The sequence below is a fragment of the Salvelinus namaycush genome, chromosome 18 (assembly GCF_016432855.1).
Source record: "Salvelinus namaycush isolate Seneca chromosome 18, SaNama_1.0, whole genome shotgun sequence".
Lineage (NCBI taxonomy): Eukaryota > Metazoa > Chordata > Actinopteri > Salmoniformes > Salmonidae > Salvelinus > Salvelinus namaycush.
In genome coordinates, this window is record NC_052324.1 from 5,930,096 (window position 1) to 5,952,497 (window position 22,402).

Genomic DNA, 22,402 nt, shown 5'->3' on the forward strand with positions numbered 1-22,402 from the left:
ATATCAAATGGATTTATTCTACTTTTAAAATGTAGATGTTCCAAAGGTCTGGATCAGTAGCTTGTAGGCTGTGCGTGGAAGCCAGGAGATGCTAAACGTGTTTAAGCTAATTAACAGGTCAATTACCGTGAGACCGGCAGTTATTTGCTTGACCATCACCAGCTCATGTGTCCTACACAATAATAAGTTCCCCACACATTTAGCTTTAGCTTTAGCTAACACTTTGATATTTCTCCTACTGCTAGGTTCAACTGGGAAATGTGTGTCTGGTTTGACATTGTAACCCCAGCATCTCTCTCTCTCTCTCTCTCTCTAAGGGCAAAGAATCTAATTGCGATTTCATTTAAGCAGATATTGCGATTGGACTTGAATTGTGCTGCTTGAGTGACAGGGGGCGAGGCTTGGTGTGTGTGGGAAGCAGCCGCAAGAGGAGAGACGGAGACGTCAAAAAGAGTAAACAATAAAAATGGACGTTACACATGGCTGAGTGGCGTTTGAAAATATTGCATGCAATATGGATCTCTTGCGATATGGATATTTCGTATGTCAATATTGCAATTTCGATGTGCATTTCGATTAATTGTGCAGTCTTACTCCTGACTCACCTCCTCGATGTAGCTCTCCATGAAGGATCCCCGGAACATGGCCGCCATCCAGTCGCAGCTGGAGATGAGCAGGGGCTTGTGGGCCGGCAGGTATCCATCGTCCAGGTGGAACACCACATCTAAAACCGGGGGAGGGAAAAGACTGAGCACTCATCTCGGAGTGAGCCACAGAGTCGAGGATACAGAAAGACGGGAAGACAGACAGACACACACACACACAGACAAATGCAGACAGACAGATGCACACAGAGACATAGAGAGAGGTAGACAGAGCAAGAGAGAAATTGACAGATAGACAGAACTCTATTTGACAGACGGGAGGGATAGGGTGGCACACAGTGACAAGCAGAGTTGAGATACTAAGTTTGAAACCTATATATACACACATTTGAAGGGCTCAAACTATTTATTCTGTTTGGAGGCCCAAAGATGTCCTCCTAAAGAAGAAGCATTCTATAAAAAAATCAAAACCAAATCCTAGGGCAGACCTATAGGCCTCGCCAATCTTCACAGGGCATAGAAACCACTAGAGCGTGAAAATCATTTATATTCAGGAGGTACACTACATGACCAAATGTATGTGGACACCTGCTTGTCGAACATCTCATTCCAAAATCATGGGTATTAAATATGGAGTTGGTCCCCCATTCAAGAATGCCCATTTCCCTTTATTCAGATTACAACCTCTCACTTTTGGTTATTTGAAAATGTAATTATCTCCAAAATATTGCTATTTTTAAAACAAGCCATAGAAAGTTGGTTGCAATTTCAGTTTAATCCACCAGAAAATACAGAACATTTATTACAACAAATATTATGGTTAAACTAAAATAGACTACATGAAGCTGGTTGAGAGAATGCCAAAAGTGTGCAAAGCTGTTATCAAGGTGGCTACTTTGAAGAATATCAAATATAAAATATATTTTGGTTACTACATGATTCCATGTGTTATTTCATAGTTTCGATGTCTTCACTATTTTTCTACAATGTAGAAAATAGTAAAATAAAGAAAAACCCTGGAATGAGTAGGTGTGTCCACACTGGTACTGTATATGCAGTTGAAGTCAGAAGTTTACATACACCTGAGCCAAATACATTTAAACTCAGTTTTTCCCAATTCCTGACATTTAATCCTAGTAAAAATTCCCTGTCTTAGGTCAGTTAGGATCAGCACTTAATTTTAAGAATGTGAAATGTCAGAATAACAGTAGGGAGAATGATTTATTTCAGCTTTTATTTCTTTCATCACATTCCAAGTGGGTCAGAAATGTACATACACCCAATTAGTATTTGGTAGCATTGCCTTTAAATTGTTTAACTTGGGTCAAACGTTTTGGGTAGCCTTCCACAAGCTTCCCACAAGAAGTTGGGTGAATTTTGGCCCATTCCTCCTGACAGAGCTGGTGTAACTGAGTCAGGTTTGTAGGCCTTCTTGCTCGCACACGCTTTTTCAGTTCTGCCCACAAATTTTCTATAGGATTGAGGTCAGGACTTTGTGATGGCCACTCCAATACCTTGACTTTGTTGTCCTTAAGCCATTTTGCCACAACTTCAGAAGTATGCTTGGGGTCATTGTCCATTTGGAAGACCCATTTGCAACCAAGCTTTAACTTCCTGACTGATGTCTTGAGATGTTGCATCAATATATCCACATCATTTTCCTGCCTCATGTTGCCGTCTATGTGTGAAGTGCACCAGTCCCTCCTGCAGCAAAGCACCCCCACAACATGATGCTGCCACCCCTGTGCTTCACGGTTGGGATGGTGTTCTTCGGCTTGCAAGCCTCCCCCTTTTTCCTCCAAACATAACGATGGTCATTATGGCCAAACAGTTCCATTTTTGTTTCATCAGACCAGAGGACATTTCACCCAAAAGTATGATCTTTGTCCCCATGTGCAGTTGCAAACCATAGTCTGCCTTTTTTTTCTGAGGTCTTGGCTGATTTCTTTTCATTGTCCCATGATGTCAAGCAAAGAGGCACTGAGTTTGAAGGTATGCCTTGAAGTACATCCACAGGTACACCTCCAATTGACTCAAATTAGGTCAATTAGCCTATCAGAAGCTACTAAAGCCATGATATAATTTTCAGGAATTTTCCAAACTGTTTAAAGGCACAGTCAACTTTGTGTATGTAAACTTCTGACCCACTGGAATTGTGATACAGTGAATTATAAGTGAAATAATCTGTCTGTAAACAATTGTTGGAAACATTACTTGTGTCATGCACAAAGTAGATGTCATAACCGACTTGCCAAAACTATAGTTTGTTAACAAGAATTTTGTGGAGTGGTTAAAAAACGAGTTTTAATGACTCCAACCTAAGTGTATGTAAACTTCCGACTTCAACTGGATTTGAGATAAACTGAACGAAAAAAGAAAAGTCCTCACTGTCAACTGCGTTTATTTTCAGCAAACTTAACATGTGTACATATTTGTATGATCATAACAAGATTCAACAACTGAGACATAAAATGAACAAGTTCCACAAACATGTGACTAACAGGCATTTAATAATGTGTCTCTGAACAAAGGGGGGGGTCAAAATCAAAAGTAACAGTCGGTATCTGGTGTGGCCACCAGCTGCATTAAGTACTGCAGTGCATCGCCTCCTCATGGACTGCACCAGATTTGCCAGTTCTTGCTGTGAGATGTTACCCCACTCTTCCACCAAGGCACCTGCAAGTTCACTGACGTTTCTGGGGGGAATGGCCCTAGCCCTCACCCTCTGATCCAACAGGTCCCAGACGTGCTCAATGGGATTGAGATCCAGGCTCTTCGCTGGACATGGCAGAACACTGATATTCCTGTCTTGCAGGAAATCACGCACAGAACGAGCTGTATGGCTGGTGGCATTGTCATGCTGGAGGGTCATGTCAGGATGAGCCTGCAGGAAGGGTACCACATGAAGGAAGAGGATGTGTTCCCTGTAACGCACACCGTTGAGATTGCCTGCAATGACAACAAGCTCAGTCCGATGATGCTGTGACACACCGCCCCAGACCATGAAGGACCCTCCACCTCCAAATCGATCCCGCTCCAGAGTACAGGCCTCGGTGTAACGCTCATTCCTTCAGCAATAAACGCGAATCCCACCATCACCCCTGGTGACACAAATCCGTGACTCGTCAGTGTAGAGCACTTTTTGCCAGTCCTGTCTGGTCCAGCGACGGTAGGTTTGTGTCCATAGGCGACGTTGTTGCCGGTGATGTCTGGTGAGGACCTGCCTTACAACAGGCCTACAAGCCCTCAGTCCAGCCTCTCTCAGCCTATTGTGGACAGTCTGAGCACTGATGGAGGGATTGTGCGTTCCTGGTGTAACTCGGGCAGTTGTTGTTGCCATCCTGTACCTGTCCCGCAGGTGTGATGTTCGGATGTACCGATCCTGTGCAGGTGTTGTTACACGTGGTCTGCCACTGCGAGGACGATCAGCTGTCCGTCCTGTCTCCCTGTAGCGCTGTCTTAGCCGTCTCACAGTACAAACATTGCAATTTATTGCCCTGACCACATCTGCAGTCCTCATGCCTCCTTGAAGCATGCCTAAGGCACGTTCATGCAGATGAGCAGGGACCCTGGGCATCTTTCTTTTTGTGTTTTTCAGAGTCAGTAGAAAGGCCTTTATAGTGTCCAAAGTTTGTATAATTGTGACATTAATTGCCTACCGTCTGTAAGCTGTTAGTGTCTTAACGTCCGTTCCACAGGTGCATGTTCATTAATTGTTTATGGTTCATTGAACAAGCATGGGAAACAGTGTTTAAACCTTTTACAACGAAGATCTGTAAAGTTATTTGGATTGTTACGAATTATCTTTGAAAGACAGGGTCCTAAAAAAAGGGACGTTTCTTTTTTTGCTGAGTTTATATATTTAAAAAAAACAAATATATAGGGGATTGGAAATGAAGCAGACAATTACATTGATGGAAGCCACAATCTATTTGCTATATTAAAGCTGATCTGCTCCCTAAAAATACAAAAATAAACTTTACAGTTGGCACTATGAATTGGGGCAGGTAGCATTCTCCTGGCATCCGCCAAACCCAGATTCGTCTGCCATACTGCCAGATGGCGAAGTGTGATTCAGCACTCCAGAGAACGGTTTCCACTGCTCCAGAGTCCAATGGCAGCGAGCTTTACACAACTCCAGCCGACGCTTGGCATTGCGCATGCTGATCTTAGGCTTGTGTGTGGCTGCTCGGCCGTGGAAACCCATTTCATAAAGCTCCCGGCGAACAGCTCTTGTGCTGACGTCTGGAACTGAGGACAGACGATTTTTACTCGCTATGCGCTTCAGCACTCAGAGGTCCCGTTCTGTGAGCTTGTGTGGCCTACCACTTTGTGGCTGAGCTGTTGATGCTCCTAGATGTTTCCACTTCACAATAACAGCATTTACAGTTGACCGGTACAGCTCTAGCAGGGCAGAAATTTGACTTACTGACTTGTTGGAAAGGAGGCATACTATGACGATGCCACGTTGAAAGTCACTGAGCTCTTCAGTAAAGCCATTCTACTGCCAATGTGTGTCTATGGAGATTGCATGGCTGTGTGCTATTATTTTTTTTTTTACACCTGTCAGCAACAGGTGTGGCTGAAATACAGAATCCACTAATTTGAAGGGGTGTCCACAAACTTCTGTGTATATTGAAAAAGGAATACCCACGGAAACCAACACAATGACTATAAAATAAGGATTGTGGTATGCCAGCTGATGGTAGAAAAGTTTACAGTTACTTTAGAGATGGTATAGGACTCTCACCTTGAGGTAAACGCTATAGCCAACATGCACACAAACGAACCAGAAATAAGTGACGTAAAGAAACACATGGGCATGGCACACATACTGAGAAAGCAGAAAAGCTCAGCAACACATATTTAGATCGATGACACCAAATGAAGCACAGGACACACAAACAAAATATTGCATATAGGAAAAACAATATCATGGCCATAGATCCAGTGTGAATTCATGGGAGAATATTGTAATAAAGTGGGAATGCTAAATGTGCTGTGCACACACACACAAACGCACGCACACGCATGCACACTAGCTCTGAGAACGCAGTATGTCAAGGCAAGTGGGGGCAGTGTGTTTACCGGCGAAGGTACCCTTGCTGAGGCACTCTTTGATGCGGTTGGCTCGGCGGACATGGAAGGCCTTGGTGATCTCCTGGTTCATGAAGCTTTCACGGTTCAACACGTTGGCCACCATCATCCTCAGGTCAAACACCTCCAGCAGCTCGGCGATGGTGGCCACCTGCATCAGGTCCCCTCGGCTCTCGTCCAGACTGCCTGTGTACAGGTACTGCAGCACCGCCTGGAACCACAGCAAAGTTGAAAAAATAATCAACACCCTCTCGGAATTGAGTATTAAGCCAAGCAGTGGTATAAATTAAGTTAATAAACACCATTTGATGTGTTTGGATTAACCTCACTTTAATGACCTTTAATTCTCCTTTAAAACGTCTTTGTTGCCCTAAAATGTGTTATAGTTGAGATGACCAGTAGGAGACATTCTTCACAGTGAAATAAAATGATTATACAACCCTGGAACAGTGATGGGAATGGGAACCTCACGGTGTAGCTGGTTTTGCATGATTTAATATAGTGATTTAGCAGACGCTACTATCCAAAGCGTCTTGCAAGACTTGTTTTGTTGGTATCTGATCTTACCTGGAAGGGTTCTTCCTGTATGAGGCCGTCCATGGAGACCACAGTCATGAGGCGAAGTCGCCCCGTCTCAGGGTCAGCTATGTGCTCCAGGTACACACTCAGGAAGCCCCTCCCCCATCCCGAGAGGCCACGGCCGGCTCCCAGGGGCCCCAGAGGGCACTGGCTCCTGGCGGGGAGGGCGTTATCACTTTTGGAAGTCCTCAGGGAGCCCTGCTGGAGCATGGGTGGCCGTTTGAGTCCCCTGGCGCCCCCCTCCCCCTCCTTATCGATGTCCAAGCTCTTAGTGCGCCCCGCCTGCTCTTTGGCCCCTCTCCTGCTCTGCTCGTCCTCCTCCCCGCTCTCGGCTCGCTCCTCTCCCTCCCAATCCGACTCAGTAGCCAGCAGGTCCAGGGTGAAGAGGTCATAGAACTTGGAGCAGGATGTGGCCAGGTAGACTTTGTGTGCGAAGACGCGCGTGGCACCGCCCTGGAGGAGGAAGAGGACGTCGGCGCACAGCGACTGGCAGAAGAGGGAGTCAGGGGCCTCTCCGTCGATGGGAGGGGGGTCGGGGATGCTAACCACAGGGCGAGGGGGACGGGGGGGCAGGAACGGGGCCTGGAGGAGGGGCCGCTGGACTCTCTTCAGGTGGGACTTCCAGAACTGGAGGTGGCGGCGGGAGATAAGGGCAGAACGGATAGCATTGTCGAACACATCCTTTACCCCAAACTGGGCCACGATGCTGGTCTCGAAGTAGGGAATGCCCAGCTCCTTTGCCACCTCGTGGCCTCTCTCTGGAGGTAGGATGTCTGTAGGCTTGATGGGTCTGAGGACAAAGGGAGAGGGTTAGAGAATTAGCAGAGAGATAGATATCTAATGAAATGATTGTGCTTTAACTGTGCTATCGTGGGCTGTAACTGAGTCAAGAATGTATTAGACAATAACAAGGAAAGAAACTATGAACAGAGAGAAGGCTGGACAGGTACGTTTGCGATTCAATCAAATGCCAAACATCCAGCCAATGGATGTGATGGGACTGCTGCGGTCAAGGTGGTCCAGACCTGGGTTCAAAAACAATTTTAAGTATTTCAATTACTTTCAAAGAGTCGAATATTTCCATGTATTTGAAAATACTGAAATACACAGACAAGTGTATTTTCAAACACAAATATTTAAATACTGCATTTGTTCCCTGGTCTGTTTTGTCCTATATTTGGAAACAAATATTGTTGACTATTTGAAAATAGTAGGTCTATTTCTAGGAAATTATTTGAAAATACTTTCAAATACTGCAAATAAAAGTAGTTGGATTCGGGCACATTACTTGAAAATAAAAACGTAAAATAAAAAAGTAAATATGCTTATAATGGCGCCGGAGGGGATGGCTGACGATTTACAGGCTTCTAAACAACTGTGCTATTTTGTGTGTTTTTTCGTACATTATTTTGTACATAATGTTGCTGCTACCATCTCTTATGACCGAAAACAGCTTTTGGATATCAGATCAGCGATTACTCACCTTGAACTGGAGGAAGATGTTTTCTTTAATGAGTCCGACGCGAAGGATAAACTGCTTCTCCTAGACCAGGCCCAAATCCCCGTCATTCGCGTGAAGAAAAGATGGAAATACAGGGGGCGGAGATCGGGGTGCCTAGTGAGAATTGGTCGGCGAGTGGGTAACCCACCTCTACCACCCATTCTATTGGCCAACGTGCAATCACTGGGAAACAAACTTGATGATTTCCGCACAAGACTATCCCACCAAAGGGACATTAAAAACTCTAATATTTTATGTTTCACCGAGTCGTGGCTGAACGACAACACGGATAATATTTCAGTTGGCTGGGTTTTCCATGCATCGGCAGGACAGAACAGCTAGGTCTGGTAAGACAAGGGGTGGGGGTGTGTGTCTATTTGTCAATAACAGTTGGTGCGCAATGTCTAATATTAAGGAGGTCTCGAGGTATTGATCACCTGAGGTAGAGTAGCTCATGATAAACTGTAGACCACACCATCGATCGAGAGAGTTTTCATCTATATATTTTGTAGCCGTCTATTTACCACCACAAATCAATGCTGGCACTAAGACTGCACTCAACAAGCTGTATAAGGCCATAAGCAAACAAAAATGCTCATCCAGAAGCTGTGCTCCTAGTGGCTGGGGAATTTAATGCAGGCAAACTTAAATCCGTTACACCTCATTTCTACCAGCATGTCACATGTGCAACCAGAGGAATAAAAACTCTAGAACACCTTTACTCTACACACAGAGATGCATACAAAGCTCTCCTCTGACCATAATTCTATCCTCCTGATTCCTGCTTACAAGCAAAAACTAAAGCAGGAAGTACCGGTGACTCGCTCAATACGGAAGTGGTCAGATGCTACGCTACAGGACTGTTTTGCTAGAACAGACCGTAATATGTTCTGAGATTCATCCAATGGTACTGAGGAGTACACCACCTCAGTCACCGGCTTCATCAATAAGTGCATCGACGACTTCGTCCCCACAGTGACCGTACATACATATCCCAACCAGAAGCCATGGATTACAGGCAAAATCCGCACCGCATTAAAGGCTAGAACTGCCCCTTTCAAGGAGTGGGAAACTAATCCGGATGCTTATAAGAAATCCCGCTATGCCCTCAGACAAACCATAAAACAGGCAAAGCGTCAATACAGGACTAAGATTGATGCTCGTCGGATGTGGCAGGGCTTGCAAACTATTACGGACATCAAAGGGAAACCCAACGGTGAGCTGCCCAGTGACGCAAGCCTACCAGACGATTGAAGTGCCTTTTATGCTCGCTTCGAGGCAAGCAACACTAAAACATATATGAGAGCACCAGCTGTTCCGGATGACTGTGTGATCACACTCTCCGTAGCCGATGTGAGCAAGACCTTTAAAACAGGTCAACATTAACAAGGCCGCGGGACCAGATGGATTACCGGGACAAGTCTGTAATTGCTACATGTTTCAAGCAGACCACCATAGTCCCTGTTCCCAAGAAAGCAAAGGTAACCTGCCTAAATGACTACCGCCCCGTAGCACTCACATCTGTAGCCATGAAGTGCTTTCAAAGGCTGGTCATGGCTCACATTAACACCATCGTCCCGGAAACCCTAGACCCACTCCAATTCACATACCGCTCCAACAGATCCACAGATGAGGCAATCTCAATCGCACTCCACACTGCCCTTTCCCACCTGGACAAAATGAACACCTATGTGAGAATGCTGTTCATTGACTACAGCTCAGCGTTCAACACCATAGTGCACACAAAACTCATCACTAAGCTAAGGACCCTGGGACTAAACACCTCCCTCTGCAAATGAATCCTGGACTTCCTGAGGGGTCGCCCCCAGGTGGTAAGGTTAGGCAACAACACATCTGCCACGGTGATCCTCAACATGGAGGCCCCTCAGGGGTGTGTGCTTTGTCCCCTCCTGTATTCCCTGTTCATCCACGACTGCGTGGCCAAGCACAACTCCAACATCATCATTAAGTTTGCTGACGGCCTGATCACCGACAACGATGAGACAGCCTATAGGGAGGAGGTCAGAGACCTGGCAACCTCTCCCTCAACATGACAAAGGAGATGATCGTGGACGACAGGAAAAGGAGGGCCGAACATGCCCTATTCACATCGACAGGGCTGTAGTGGAGCGGGTCGAGAGTTTCAAGTTCCTTTGTGTTCACATCAGCAACAAACTATCATGTTCAAACACACCAAGACAGCTGTGAAGAGGGCATGACAAAACCTTTTACCCCCCCAGGAGACTGAAAAGACTTGACATGGGTCCCCAGATCCTCTAGAAGTTCTACAGCTACACCATCGAGGGCACCCTGACCGGTTGAATCACGGTCTGGCATCCGACCGTAAGGCGCTAGAGGGTAGTACATACTGCTGCCCCCCCCCCGTGATTTTACACTGCTGCTACTCGCTGTTTATTATCTAGGCAGGCACTTCACCCCTACCTACATGTACAAATTACCTCGACTAACCTGTACCCCCGCACATAGCCTCGGTATTGTTATTTTCTTGTGTTACTTTTTACTTAGTTAATTTAGTAAATATTTTCTTAACTCTATTTCTTGAACTGCATTGTTGTTTAAGGGCTTGTAAGTAAGCATTTCACGGTAAGGTCCATTTCGGTGGATGCGACAATTACGATTTGATTTTAAACCCAGGTCTGATGTGGACCCGTCTCAGGAGGACCAGGGTGATGGTGGTCTTACTTGGCCAGGGGTCTGCGGGCGCGGTTGACAGCCTCCAGGTCGGCGTAGCGCAGGTCCAGCTGGCAGCCCACCAGGATGATAGGGGTGCGGGGGCAGAAGTGCTTAATCTCAGGGTACCACATGGTGCGGACGTGGCGCAGTGAGTTGGGGTTGGCCAGGGAGAAACACAGCACCACCACGTCAGACCTGTGCCACACCCAAATAAGAGAGGGAGAGATAGTTGGGGAAAGGAGAAAGGGTAATGTAGGAGGGGTGGAGTAAGAGAGAGAGAGATGGAAGTACAGAGGTCAAAAACAGGTCTGAAAAGAGTCTGCACTAGTGCTGCTAGGCACAGTGAATATGGATGGCGACACTGAGCGGGCTGGGGTGTGAGGTCATAGGGGTGTGTGTGTGTGTGTGTGTGTCATGTCTACAGGCCTCTGAGGCTGGTGGGCTATGAAGCCCCTTTCTCTCTCTTACGTAAGCCCACTAAGGCCGTAAGGCAGCCAATACCACAGAAAGTGGCTAATTATAGAGCAACACACACACACACACACACACAATAGCTACAGTGCCACATCAGCTACTTACCTCAGCCAGTCAGTGTGATGGGCCAGGCTGACAACAGGACTTAAGGCCGTTCTCAACCACTAGTGTCTCTGAGGCACGGCTCTGACAGGCGTGTGTGTGGCTCCCCATATGTGAATGAATATGCCAGCTACCACATAACCAGCACAGCACTAAGGGAGCCTCTCCGCTCTCAGAGCACTCCGTTCTAGTGGCAATGGAAATGGACTTCAGTAAAGATAAATAGGCCAATTGTTATGTTTTTGGGGGATTTATCTGGGGTCAAAACATGGAATTCACTAAATATATTATAATCATTTGAATCAATAAGTAGGGCTGTGACGGTCATAGAATTTTGGATGACAGTAATTGGTATAATGGCATAATTGGGTGGACTGGCAGCCATTGCGAGTGTATCTATAGAAGCGAAGCAGGAATAAAAAAGCAGGAAGTCAAAGGAGGAAGTGTATCCATCAGTATGTGCTGATAATATTGTTGATTCAACTCAGACATCACAAAAAATACATTCCATTGCATGAGCCTCATAAGTCAACATAATTAGAATTAACATTCTACATTTCAGCACGGAGCAACAAAGTTTTAGTACGTTGTTAAGATTCCATGTTACTGCCCCGTTGTCCCGTCTTCAGTCAGCTGTTCGTTCCATAATCATTGGTTACACAGTTATACAGTAATTGTGCTAGCCCTAAGGCTAACAACCATGGTCAGATCAATATTTTTTCTAATGGGTTATTAACCCATAAGAGTCTAAGCTGGGGGAGGAGTGGGGGGGGGTTCTACTAAGCTATATGGCAGCCTTTCTTAAAGTATGGGTCGCGACATGTCAGAGTAAATGTATAATTATTTCATGAATTGATTTGGCCAAGTGCAACGGCACTCTCTGTTTAGCAGCGTTTTCTCTACTCAGTTTGGCAGCTGCGTGAGTGGACGAGAGATGCCTGTGTGCTTCGAGGTTTACTTGATCTTTTTTCTGCAGTTTTCTTGAAGCTCACTCCGCAGTACTGTCGTACAGCAGCAGATGATGGCGCGCCATCAGCCACTTGCCGTGTTCAAGACAACTGGGAACTCGGAAAAATACGAGGTCAAATCATGATTTCAGTGATCTTCAGGTTGGAAAGTCGGAGCTATAGAAAGAGGCCGAGTTGGATGACCGTTCAAATTGATTTGACCCAGTTGGAACTATCCCCCCCCCCCCCCCAAGAGTTCCCAGTTATTTTTGAACACACTGAAGCCGTATGTGGTAGATTTCCGAGTTCCTCGTTGTTTTGAAGCGGCAACTGAATTGTCATTCAGTTGGACTCGAATGGACTCAAGCTAGCAACAAGTTCTGACTGAGCTCAACTGTCCCGACCAAACATCCACAGCATGACGGTCAACCCAGGGAGTTCTTTCAGAACAGGGCAGAATGCTTCAGGAAACAGTGCTTCGACAGTGGAAGACTAAGTCAGGTGATGATAAGCAGAAATAAGGGAGTACTCTCTCTCATAGTAGTCGATGTGAGTTTCTCTTTCAAACAATCCCCTTGTACACAGCTAATAGCTAGCTAACGTTAGCCAAAGCAAGCTAGCTAGCTACTGATAGTGAAATCATAAGTAACAGTACATATGAAGATGAAACATGATCAGGCTTACTGTATAAATGATTGTTGAAAACAAGTCTAGGTTGGAACTGTTGCTGTTTAAATACAAGTCATATTTTTTATTCTGAACTGCTAACATTATAAACTGATTGAAGCAAGATGTTTTTTGTGGCAAACACACACAGTTCTGGGTTGCTGATCTACAGCAGGAAGCGGTAGGTAATATGTAAATGTAAGTTCAAGTGACTATGCACAGATAGAAAGCAGTAGATGTTCTGACCTAGTTTGGCACCACATACTTATGTGAGACAGGGTTCTGGATTCTGGCATACTTAAAAAACAAGTACAGAAACAGATCCAATGCTGAGCATTACCTCAGGGTTGCACTGTCAAAAACTAAGCCCAGAATAGACATGCTTGTTGAAAACTTCAACCAGTCACACACCTCTCATTAGAACTGTGTGCTCGTGTGTGTTTTCTGGTCTATATCTGTGTGAGGCCTCAAAAAGCATCTTTCTTCAATCAGTTTATTCCAGTTTCGGAATGAAAATGATTTATTTGTTTTTAATAGCAACAGTTCCAACCTAGACAGATATGTAAGAATGTTTTTAATGGGGAAAAACAAACCTGAATAGCTAATTAAATGGGTATTTCATTTCATTGTCATTTGTCTATATTGCATTTGTTTTAGGCAATTAAATGTGCCAATATTTACATATAGTTGCATGTTTTCATAAGCTTGGGTCCCAGGAAAACACAGACTTTCTCATTTGGATCCCAGGCTGACCAAGGATCATTCAGCTATTTGATTTTGAATTTGAAGACCACTTGAAGTATAAAAAATAAAAAATAAAAATGTTTTTGTGAGAACACCGATTTTCGGGATGTCTCATGGTCTGACGAACACAGCTCTAGCCCTGTCACTTTTCACCGCAGATGAGGAAATGTGACATAGGCAGATGCAGCATATGGAGACGTATCCAATGCAAAAAAAGATATCTCTAGCTTAAACTGACATATTTGTGAGGATTTTTGTATTATGCTAATTAGATGTTGGTGGTGCGCGGACATCAACCTTAGGGGTTAAAGATGATAATGGAAGATGAAACATTCGGGGTATGAGCTCAAGTTCTACTGAAACGTAACCGGTCAACAGAGTCAACTAGGTTTAAACAACTAAGTGATGCACAGCCAACATGATAGGCTCAAGAAGCTAGATGGAGTAGTCGGCCAAATAGGCAACAGAATAACACCGGTTCCATAGACCACATCTTAACTTCCACCAAAATGTAACCTAGGGAAAATTACACCTTCTCTATATGTTCGACGTAATCTTGTGCTAAACCATGACATCATAGGGCTAGTATTGACACAGTACGCACAAGTACACACACAAACAGGAATTCCCATTAGCATCCTGTCAAAGTGTCATTACCAGCTCTAATCTATGTTAGTGTGTACGTGCTTTTGCCCTTGTGGTAAGGGTTGTGACTATCCCTGCATCTGTCTGCGTGAATCTGTCTATGTGAATGTTCATACGTCCATGTATGAACGTGAGTCAGAAAAGAGGAGACAAAACACGCCGACACACATTGGGAGTCTATATAGCTCACTGATACCGTTGGCCAATCATTTACCAACTGCACGTGAATAAGAACTATGAGTTCTTATACCCAAGGTTCCCCTGGGTACAGATCTAGGATCAGCTTCCCCTCCCCCGAACCTAACCTTAACTATTAGTGGGGGGAAATCCAAAACTGACCCAAATTCAGCATCTAGGGGCAACTTCACCCTACTCTGTCATTGTCAAGTCAATCTACAAAGGTCAGCAGGGCTGCTAGCTAACCTTATGTAACCAAAGCTGGGTGTTAAGTGTTTTTACAGGATATAGAGCGAGGCTGAGCTCAAACTCCTGACTGACTGGCTGACTGCTTGGTGTATACACAACCCAGCAGAGATCCCAAGATACAGACACATACTTCCCACTGTTATTAGAGATCTTGCAAGCACTATGTCACTCCATAATGGTGACATAAGGGTTAATAACTCACGTGTTCAGTCTTTGGAATGACATACTGTAGGCATTAAATCAATAATAGGCTAACTTATTGATAACGTCTTGATAGCAGTCTTCAAATAATACAATTATATACACACACACACACACACACACACACACACACACACACACACACACACACTACCACTCAAAAGTTTGGGGTCACTTAGAAATGTCCTTGTTTTTGAAAGAAAAGCTATTTTTTGTCCATTAAAATAACATCATATTGATCAGAAATACAGTGTAGACATTGTTAATGTTGTAAATGACTATTGTAGCTGGAAAAGGCAGATATTTTTATGGAATATCTACATAGGCGTACAGAGGCCCATTATCGGCAACCATCACTCCTGTGTTCCAATAGCACGTTGTGTTAGCTAATCCAAGTTTATCATTTTAAAAGGCTAATTGATTATTAAAAAAAACTTTTGCAATTATGTTAGCACGGCTGAAAACTGTCTCACCGTCAACAGTAAAGTAAAACAGATGCCTCACAAATCCTCAACTGGCAGCTTCATTAAATAGTACCCGCAAAACACCAGTCTCAACATCAACAGTGAAGAGGCGACTTCGGGATGCCTGCCTTCTAGGCAGAGTTCCTCTGTCCAGTGTATGTGTTCTTTCGCCCATCTTAATCTTTTATTTTTATTGGCCAGTCTGAGATATGGCTTTTTCTTTGCAACTCTGCATTGAAGGCCTGCATCCCGGAGTCGCCTCTTCACTGTTGACGTTAAGACTGGTGTTTTGCGGGTACTATTTAATGAAGCTGCCAGTTGAGGATTTGTGAAGCATCTGTTTCTCAAACTAATGTACTTGTCCTCTTGCTCCGTTGTGCACCGGGGCCTCCCACTCCTCTTTCTATTCTGGTTAGAGACAGTTTGCGCTGTTCTGTGAAGGAAGTAGTACACAGCGTTGTACGAGATCTTCAGGTTCTTGGCAATTTCTCGCAAGGAATAGACTTAATTTCTCAGAACAAGAATAGACCGACGAGTTTCAGAAGAAAAGTATTTGTTTCTGGCCATTTTGAGCCTGCAATCAAACCCACAAATGCTGATGCTCCTGATTCTCAACTAGTCTAAAGAAGGCCAGTTTTATTGCTTCTTTAAGGACAACAGTTTTCAGCTGTTCTAACATACAGTAATTGCAAAAGGGTTTTCTATTGATCAATTAGCCTTTTAAAACGATAAACTTGGATTAGCAAACACAATGTGCCATTGGAATATAGGACTGATGGTTGCTGATAATGGGCCTCTGTACGCCTATGTAGATATCCCCCCCCCAAAAAATCAGCCGTTTCCAGCTACAATAGTCATTTACAACATTAACAATGTCTACACTGTATTTCTGATCAATTTGATGTTATTTTAAATGGAGAAAAAATGTTCTTTACTTTCAAAAAACAAGGACATTTCTAAGTGACCACAAACTATTGAACGGTAGTGTAAATATATATATTTTCCCTATGATCAAATAACAACCCTATCCAATACTCTTGTACACAGAGAGGACAGTGTGAGCATGCCTATAAGTAGTTGATTGGGGGAAGTTAGGAACCAATATACACAGGCAGTTAGGAAAGCAAAGGCTAGTTTTTTCAAACAGAAATTTGCATCCTGTAGCACAAACTCCAAAAAGTTCTGGGACACTGTAAAGTCCATGGAGAATAAGAGCACCTCCTCCCAGCTGCCCACTGCACTGAGGCTAGGAAACACTGTCACCACCAATTAAATCCACGATAATTTAGAATTTCAATAAGCATTTTTCTACGGCTGGCCATGCCGAAATTGTTGCAACCTCTATTACTAGCCTGTTCAACCTCTCTTTCGTATCGTCTGAGATCCCCAAAGATTGGAAAGCTGCCGCGGTCATCCCCCTCTTCAAAGGCGGAGACACTCTAGACTCAAACTGCTACAGACCTATATCTATCCTACCCTGCCTTTCTAAGGTCTTCGAAAGTCAACACCCCCCACAGCAACTTGCCCAAGCCTCCCCCATTTCTCCTTCTCCAAAATCCAGATAGCTGATGTTCTGAAAGAGTTATGAAATCTGGACCCCTACAAATCAGCCGGGCTAGACAATCTGGACCCTCTCTTACTAAAATGATCCGCCGAAATTGTTGCAACCCCTATTACTAGCCTGTTGAACCTTTCTTTCGTATCGTCTGAGATCCCCAAAGATTGGAAAGCTGCCGCGGTCATCCCCCTCTTCAAAGGCGGAGACACTCTAGACTCAAACTGCTACAGACCTATATCTATCCTACCCTGCCTTTCTAAGGTCTTCGAAAGCCAAGTTACACAGAGCACGGACCATTTTGAATCCCACCGTACCATCTACGCTATGAAATTTGGTTTCCTCAGCCACGCTCAATGTCCTAAACGATATCATAACCGCCATCGATAAGAGCAATACTGTGCAGATGTATTTATTAACCTGGCCAAGGCTTTCGACTCTGTCAATCACCACATTCTTATCGGCAGACTCAACAGCCTTGGTTTCTCAAATGACTGCCTCACCTGGTTCACCAACTACTTCTCAGACAGAGTTCAGTGTGTCAAATCGGAGGGCCTGTTGTCCGGACCTCTGGCAGTCTCTATGGGGGTGCCACAGGGTTCAATTCTCGGGCCGACTCTTTTCTCTGTATACATCAATGAGGTCGCTCTTGCTGCTGGCGATTCTCTGATCCACCTCTACACAGACAACACCATTCTGTATACTTCTGGCCCTTCTTTGGACACTGTGTTAACTAACCTCCAGACGAGCTTCAATGCCATATACAACTCTCATTCAGAGGCCTCCAACTACTCTTAAATGCAAGTAAAACTAAATACATGCTCTTCAACTGATCACTGCCCGCACCTGCCCACCTGTCCAGCATCACTACTCTTGACGGTTCTGACTTAGAATATGTGGACAACGACAAATACCTAGGTGTCTGGTTAGACTGTAAACTCTCCTTCCAGACTCACATTAAGCATCTCCAATCCAAAATTAAATCTAGAATTGGCTTCCTATTTCGCAACAAAGCATCGTGCACTCATGCTGCCAAACACCCTCGTAAAACTGACTATCCTAACGATCCTTGACGTCGGTGATGTCATTTACAAAATTGCCTCACTCTATTCAGCAAATTGGATTTAGTCTATCACAGTGCCATCCGTTTCGTCACCAAAGCCCCATATACTACCCACTACTGCGACCTGTATGCTCTCGTTGGCTGGTCCTCGCTTCATATTCGTCGCCAAACCCACTGGCTCCAGGTCATCTATAAGTCTATGCTAGGTAAAGCCCCGCCTTATCTTAGCTCACTGGTCACCATAGCAGCACCCACCAGTAGCACGCGCTCCAGCAGGTATATTTTACTGGTCACCCCCAAAGCCAATTCCTCCTTTGGCTGCCTTTCCTTCCAGTTCTCTGCTGCCAATGACTGGAACGAATTGCAAAAATCTCTGAAGCTGGAGACTCATATCTCCCTCACTAACTTTAAGCACCAGCTGTCAGAGCAGCTTACAGATCACTGCACCTGTACACAGCCCATCTGTAAATAGCCCATCCAACTACCTCATCCTCATACTGTTATATGTATATTTTTTCTCCTTTGCACCCCAGTATCTCGACTTGCACATTCATCTTCTGCACATCTATCACTCCTGTGTTTAATTGCTAAATTGTTATTATTCCGCCACTATGGCCTATTTAGTGCCTTACCTCCCTTATCCTACCTCATTTGAACACACTGTATATAGACTTTTTCTATTGTGTTATTGACTGTATGTTTGTTTATTCCATGTGTAACTCTGTGTTGCTGTTTGTGTCGCACTGCTTTGCTTTATCTTGGCCAGGTCGCAGTTGTAAATGAGAACGTATTCTCAACTAGCCTACCTGGTTAAATAAAGGTGAAATAAATAATACAAAAATAAAATTAAAATAAGGATGCTTGCATGGGGTGGCATGGCTATCTGATAGTGGGTTTAGGGCAAGATGTTGAGCCCCAGAGCGCCCAAACAGACGGGCAGAGACGGGCAGGCAGAGAACAGCTGAGCTGGCACTGTGCTACCAGCTGACTGCAGGCTGGCTGAGCACACACAGACAATGAGTCACTGACAATTTGAAAAGGCGCAGAGCCACACACACACACACAGTCGCGCACGCATGCACACACACATTCTGTCACTCAAAACATCCTGCTCAGTGAGTGAGTGAGTGAGTGAGTGAGTGAGTGTGTGTGTGTGTGTGTGTGTGTGTGTGTGTATATATGTGTGTGTGTGTGTATATATTTGTGCGTCTGTGTGTGTGGATTAAGTCCTGCTAGCTGGCTAGGTTAGGATCAGTGCTATGTCTGAAAGGTCTGGGTGAGAGGGATAGAGATTATCCCATCATGTCTGTCTGATAGAGGAGAGTCGATATACATGTACGTCTTCCTTGGCAAATAAAAATACCCAGCACTGGAATGAGTAGGTGTGTCCAAACTTGTGACTGGTACTGTATGCATGTATGTACAGTTGAAGTCGGAAGTTTACATACACTTGCTCCCAAGGATGATCCAGACTTGTGGATGTCTACAAAAAAAAAAAAATTCTGAGGTCTTGGCTGATTTCTTTTGATTTTCCCATGATGTCAAGCAAAGAGGCACTGCGTTTGAAGGTAGGCCTTGAAATACATCCATAGGTACACCTCCAATTGACTCAAATGATGTCAATTAGCCTATCAGAAGCTTCTAAAGCCATGGCATCATTTTCTGGAATTTTCCGAGCTGTTTAAAGGCACAGTCAACACAGTAAACTTCTGACCCACTAGAATTATAAGTGAAATAATCTGTCTGTAAACAATTGTTGGAAAAATTACTTGTGCCATGAAAATTGTAGAATATCTCCTTTCTAATGATCTCAACTTTATTTATCAACCCCTAGTATTGAGCAAATTACAGTCATTGGAGCCAATTACACTCACTGAAGTGTTTGACATAGGCTTTGAAAAGCACCCACAAATAGGCGGCCAGTGCGGCAAGTGCTGATAAGCTTTCTTGACTTGGGCATACATTTTTGCCTTCATATGGCTAACCTTTGTTTAACCAGCTAAACAGCTGCCCTTAGCGAAAATGTATTTGGAGTTACCTTCCTAGTAGCCTTAACGCGAACCAGGCTTCCCTAATGTGACAACGACGTGATTTTGGAGGTATGGCAACGTGAGACGTTTGTAGCTATTAGGCTATGTCATACATATGGTATGAGGTTGGCCAGTCTCCCCAAACCATAGCCCTAACCTTAACCATTTGGAATTAATGCCTAACCTTTGAGTTGTTTCTGTTTGAACTCTGTAACCACGCAGAATTAATGCGTCACAAATAGAAGTTAATCCATAATATGTTGCATTTCGAAGGGAAACTATGAGATCTTGTTGATACTGTATCTAGCTTTCAGTACGCACATATCAGCCACTATGGCCACGTGTGACAGTGCGTGTGTTTGTGTAATAGTGTGTGTGTGTGTATGTGTGCGCGCTTCAGCCCAAAAGCCATATCTCAGTCTCCTGAGGTGAACGGTGGGGAATTTGGGTAGATTTTAGCCAAATTAAATATTGTCAATCCTTTACAATGCCATGGCCTTAGACACTGGAGAGGGGGTTGCATTATAGCCAGGCAGGTTGAGTTATTAGGTCAGTTACCAGAATCTGCCTGGACAACAAGTACCCTGACCCGAAAGTAGCCACGGCCTCTCAGTGAGTGTGTGTGTGCATGTTTGTGTGCCCCCTCACCTGCCGTACGCGAAGCGTCTGTCTTTGTGATGGTCACCGAAGGTGTCCCATAGTCTCAGGGACACACTGACCTCATCCACAACATCCCGTGACCTCTCCAACACCTAGACGGACAGGCACACACCACACCACAGCATGAGACAATTATTTTCAGGCTGTGTGTGTGTGTGTGTGTGTGTGTGTGTGTAGCGTGGGTCCATGCCCACCTCCTGGCACACACGGTACTGGTCAATGGCCCAGACAGTTGGCACGTGGGTGGCGAGCAGCTGGTACTGTGTGAGGGTGGCATTGCAGGCGCGGGCACAGATGAGCCTAGTCTTGCCCACCGCGTTGTCCCCTACCACAACACATTTAATGGTTTCCACATTGGGCCGCTCATAGTCTGTGTCTATATCCATGGAGAGGGCCCTGGGAGAGAGAGGAAGAGGGAGGAGGAGAGAGCGGGGGTTAGAAAGTAATTCTGGTCATTGAATATAGAACTACACATTGGCACATCCATACCAAAGCGGAATGTTTAAAAAAGACTTACTAGTCACCAAAGTTCCGGAGCATGTCTTTGAGTGAAGTATTCAGGTGCAAGCGGAACAATACTGAACAGCTTTTGCCCAAGACAACGGGCAGGGTAGCTCCTAAATCAATCACCAACAGAAAAGCTTGGCCAAGGCTAGAAGCCCGAGTCCGTACTGACCAGTAATGAGCAGCTCCAGCCAAACTCCTCCAGAGTGAACACATGGTACGGGGGCAGAGAAATAAAAAACTGAGTGGCTATTTATGTCATAACAGAATGAGAGAAAGTGGGAGAGACAGAAAGAACAAGAGGCAACTATATAAACCAGAGCATAGCCCCAGTGGAAGATTTTATTTTTGGAGGAGTGAATGATGATCCCATCTGCTGAGGGGCACTCATGAGAGACACCACCACCCCATCCCCCAGCTGATATTGATACAGCTGATATGGGCAGACCAAACCTGCAACCCTGTCCTACCACTCTGAACAAACCATGGTCCCATAAATAGGCCGTTTGAAAGATTCATAGGCTTATTATTATTCCATTGACATAGATGCCGGCGGTGTAGCACTTCGTCCCTGCAGTGACACACATTAGCGGCAAAAAAAATGGCACCCATTCATCGGACACATGAGACGATGGACAGCGGCAATTCCGCTTGCCCCCCCCCCCCCCCCCCCCCCCTCATTCCCACCAACTCCTGCTCCTCTCATACATTTTATGTCCCATTTGTTACAGATCGAGACTATATTGTTACAGGCCTAAACAAACAATGTCAGGTCTTGCTTAAAAGCTACAAAAAAACAACATGTTCCCTTTGGAATATTCCACGTCCATTGAGGTCCTAGAGCTGCCAAAGCCACTGAGCAGCAGGTGTTCAGGTGCAGGGCCAAAAGAAATTGTACTGTACAGCCTACCTTAGTCTATGTGAGTAGGGAAGAGAGTGAGCCAACCCTGAGAGATTCCGAGGGAACTGAGGGAGTAGTGGCTGTCTACTCCAGGCTTTATCTGTGCTCCCTCCCTAGTTCTCCGTTCCTCTGTCTATCTAAGACACATAGTGAGGCACGTGGGTTTACATCAGTATCGCAATAGAGGGAGTCGTAAAAGTTACTATATCTTATCCTTATGTAACAGTTCTACACGTAATGGTCAAAGCAGCTGCAAGAGGAGTGGACCAACAACAGCTCTCTCTAAGAGTTGTACATGGAAAAATAGGAGGGAAAGAAGGAGCGGGAGAGAGATCACAATATCAAATCAAATGGTATTTGTCACGTGCACCGAATACAACAGTGAAATGCTTACTTACAAGCCCTTATCCAACAATGCAGTTAAGAAAAAATAAGTTAAAAGTAACAAATAATTAACCTAACTAGCCCCCGGGTTCTGCTAGCAGAACCCCCCCCCCCTCCCCACATTCAACTGAAAAGGCAGCGCGCGAAATTAAAAAAATAT

General features: G+C 44.8%; 1 protein-coding gene across 1 annotated transcript in view; it reads right to left on the reverse strand.

Annotated features, from left to right (window-relative positions):
- The window catches only part of LOC120063050 (rho-related BTB domain-containing protein 2-like), a 65,010-nt gene that overhangs the window by 25,348 nt on the left and 17,260 nt on the right, over positions 1-22,402 (reverse strand). Inside the window, exons 2-7 of the mRNA XM_039013174.1 lie at positions 20,648-20,849; positions 20,442-20,545; positions 10,486-10,671; positions 6,270-7,071; positions 5,694-5,913; positions 606-724 (exon numbers count right to left, since the gene is read on the reverse strand). Coding sequence (XP_038869102.1) covers positions 606-724; positions 5,694-5,913; positions 6,270-7,071; positions 10,486-10,671; positions 20,442-20,545; positions 20,648-20,839 — 1,623 coding nt within the window. The 5' untranslated portion in view covers positions 20,840-20,849. The remainder of the gene's footprint in view (positions 1-605; positions 725-5,693; positions 5,914-6,269; positions 7,072-10,485; positions 10,672-20,441; positions 20,546-20,647; positions 20,850-22,402) is intronic.